Genomic DNA, 3,064 nt, shown 5'->3' on the forward strand with positions numbered 1-3,064 from the left:
CAGTGAGGGATGTGACATCACAACACATCCCCCAGTAATGTCACAGTCAGTCACTTGGTTTGTCACCCTCCACCAGCAGGTGACATTGCAGCAGGACTTTGGCTCCCACAGGCATCGGGGGAGAAGGAAAATACAGCTTCTTGTGTTCAACTTCTGCATTTCCATGGTGCTCTCAGCCACCTGCATCCATGTCTGTGGGTCTTGTCCCTAAGCATGGCTGAGGTCCCCTGTGAGGGAGGGCCTGGTGGGGACCGCCAGCCCCAAGCCCACCCCCAGTAGCAGCTACACACGGAGACAGGGCTGAGTGGTTCCAGCAGGGCCATGGGGCTCCCCAAAGGCACCCAGAGCTGACCACACTCAGAAAGCACATGCACCCTGCCTTCTGGGGATACTCCTAAATCACAAAATCCCAGAATTAACTAGGTTGGAAAAGACCTTTGAGATCATCAAGTCCAAGCTATGACCAACTGAACCATGGCACTGAGCGCCACGTTCAGGATTTTTGTAACGACGTCCAGGGATGGTGACTCCACCACCTCCCTGGGCAGCGCACTATCACTCTTTCAGGGAAGAATTTTGTCCTGATGTCTAACCTAACTTCCCCTGGCACAGCTTAAGGCTGTGTCCTCTCGTTCTGTCAGTTGTTGCCTGGGAGAAGAGACCAACCCCCACCTGACTACAACCACCTTTCAGGGAGTTGTAGAGAGTGGTAAGGTCACCTGTGAGTCTTCTTCAGGCTAAACAACCCCAGCTGCCTCAGTGGTTCCTCATAGGGCTTGTGTTCCAAGCCCTTCACTAGCCTTGTTGCCCTCCTTTGGACATGTTCAAGCATCTCAATGTCCTTCCTGAACGGAAGGGCCCAGAACTGGACACAGTAATCGAGGTATGGCCTCACCAGTGCCAAGTACAGGGGAGCAATGACTTCCCTGGTCCTGCTGGCCACAATATTCCTGATACAGGCCAGGATGCTGTTGGCCTTCTTGGCACACTGCTGGCTCATGTTTAGTCAGCTGTCGACCCCAGGTCCCTGTCACCCCTATCTGAAGGCCAGTTCTCTTCCTTCCCCACCTTGTTGTAACTGGGACAGTGCCGAGGGAGCCGAAATGGGGGGGCTACAGCAGTGACACTCGTGCTTGCACCTGCCTGTGCTGCCAGCCCCGACTGCACCTGATGGGTGTTAACTGGGCACTGGCTTTAATGGGGCAGCACTAGCACTGCGAGACATTCTGGCTTCAAACAGAATAGTGGGGGTTTTGTGTGCATGCCCAGGTGGTGTTTTCATGTGACAGAGGTTTTGCACAACAGCTCTGCACTCTGTAGCTCACAGTGCCAGGTGGGATTTGCCAGGTGAGTATTGAATTCTGCCCTAACAAGGAAAAGGCCAACACAGCAGCTGCTACTAGCTGGTGCTACTGTAAAGAAAGCTGAAAGATACAACAAAGGAGAGTGGAGGTGTGCTTGCAAGATAAAAATCAGTATTTTGTGCCTCATTGTTGTGCTGGAGGCACCCCAGGAACAGCCCATCCAAAGCACCCTGGAGAGGAGGAAAAGGGTTAATGGTCATCAACAGCCAAAGACATTGTGATTTGCTGTAATGAGTATAGCTGCAACAGAATTTTAGACTTAGGGGAGAAATTTCCCCCTTCAAAATTAAGCAATAGCTGTAGATGAAAAGACTACACCTGTCCCTTGGGAGGGGACAGATCCAGACTCTTTAATAGCATTGCTCCAAGGTCAGGGGGGATAAACACGTGTTTTCTCTCACTAAACCGGCTGTAAGCAATACAGAAATGCAAACGTGCATCACACAAAGCTGTTTTGGTTTGACTTGTCTTCCTCACTGTTGGGGTACTACTAACCACAGCACTCCATCATGTGCCAGTTACCAAACACAAGATCAGTGTTTTCCCCAGCACAACTGCAATTCAAGGAAAAAACTGCACATGACACATTTAACATCCTACAAAGTACAACCTATGCTTAATTGCTGCCTTTTCCCCTCTGAAAGTTATGCAAATATCTTTCCAAGAGGAATACAAAATAATTCTGGCACAACATTTTTTCCACTTATAAGGACATGAAAATCTTATTTATGTCTTCTGTAAGGCACAGTACAAAACAGTATTAATACAGTTTATGTATAATATGGGACATCAGACTTCTTAGGTGTAAATTTCAGCCTCTTCTTTCAAGAAGGACCAAACTTCCAAACAGCAGTTTTTCTGAAAGTGTGAATTTGAATAAACTCTTCAAATGCTGACAACTTAAATCTACTGCAAAGTAGATTAAAATGTGTAAAAATAACTTAAGACTGACACTGCTAATCTGTAGTCTCTTTCAAACTGATTTCAGTCATTTATTTCTCTCTTGTCATCGCCCTCAGGCAGTGTCATGGCTCAGAAGGGGCAGGAAATAGCTTGTACCTTAGCACTCAGCTCAGGCTGACCCTGCAGAGGGAGGAGGATGCCGAGAGCTGTCTCAATGCTCACACAGCTGGTCTAGACTCGGCTCCTAGCTCTCCTGCACGGCTTGGGCAGCACTGCTGGGCAGACCATGCTTTTCAGCAAAAGGCCTTTGCAGCACACGAATCCACTCAGGCACAGCACTGGCTGTGTCCTGGTCTCTCAGTCACTGTCATATTCCTCGATTTTCAATTCCTCTTCCTCCAGGATGGCCTGAGCCGCGATGGGCTGGGGCTGGCTGCCAGGCAGGTCACTCCCGCTGGACTGGGTGGAGGGCAGCGGGAGCCCCTCGGGATCGCCGTCGGCACCGTCCCCGTCGCAGCAGAACAGCTCCGGCACCCCAGGGTCTTTGTCACCCAGAGCTTCCAGCTTCAGCCTGCAAAAGCACCAGTGCAGCACGGCGTGACCACGAGCCCACGGCTGCACTCCCGCAGCCAGCGCTGCAAACAGAGCCTCATTCCCTCTGGCACAGGCACCTCGGGACTGCTCAGTAACACAGATCACTCCCTATCAGGATTCCTGAAGGAAGCAAATTCCTACATTTCTCTGCACTGCTGTCCCAGCACACTGAACAGATGGAAAAGGATGATGGTGTTTTCAGC

General features: G+C 50.4%; 1 protein-coding gene across 1 annotated transcript in view; it reads right to left on the minus strand.

The window, feature by feature from the left end:
* Positions 1-1,662: 1,662 nt before the first annotated feature.
* The window catches only part of RAD17 (RAD17 checkpoint clamp loader component), a 21,643-nt gene continuing 20,241 nt past the window's right edge, over positions 1,663-3,064 (minus strand). Inside the window, exon 18 of the mRNA XM_008637454.2 lies at positions 1,663-2,838. Within this exon, the coding sequence (XP_008635676.2) occupies positions 2,625-2,838 (214 nt within the window). The 3' untranslated portion in view covers positions 1,663-2,624. The remainder of the gene's footprint in view (positions 2,839-3,064) is intronic.

The sequence above is a fragment of the Corvus brachyrhynchos genome, unplaced genomic scaffold (genome assembly GCF_000691975.1).
Source record: "Corvus brachyrhynchos isolate BGI_N302 unplaced genomic scaffold, ASM69197v1 scaffold1097, whole genome shotgun sequence".
NCBI lineage: Eukaryota > Metazoa > Chordata > Aves > Passeriformes > Corvidae > Corvus > Corvus brachyrhynchos.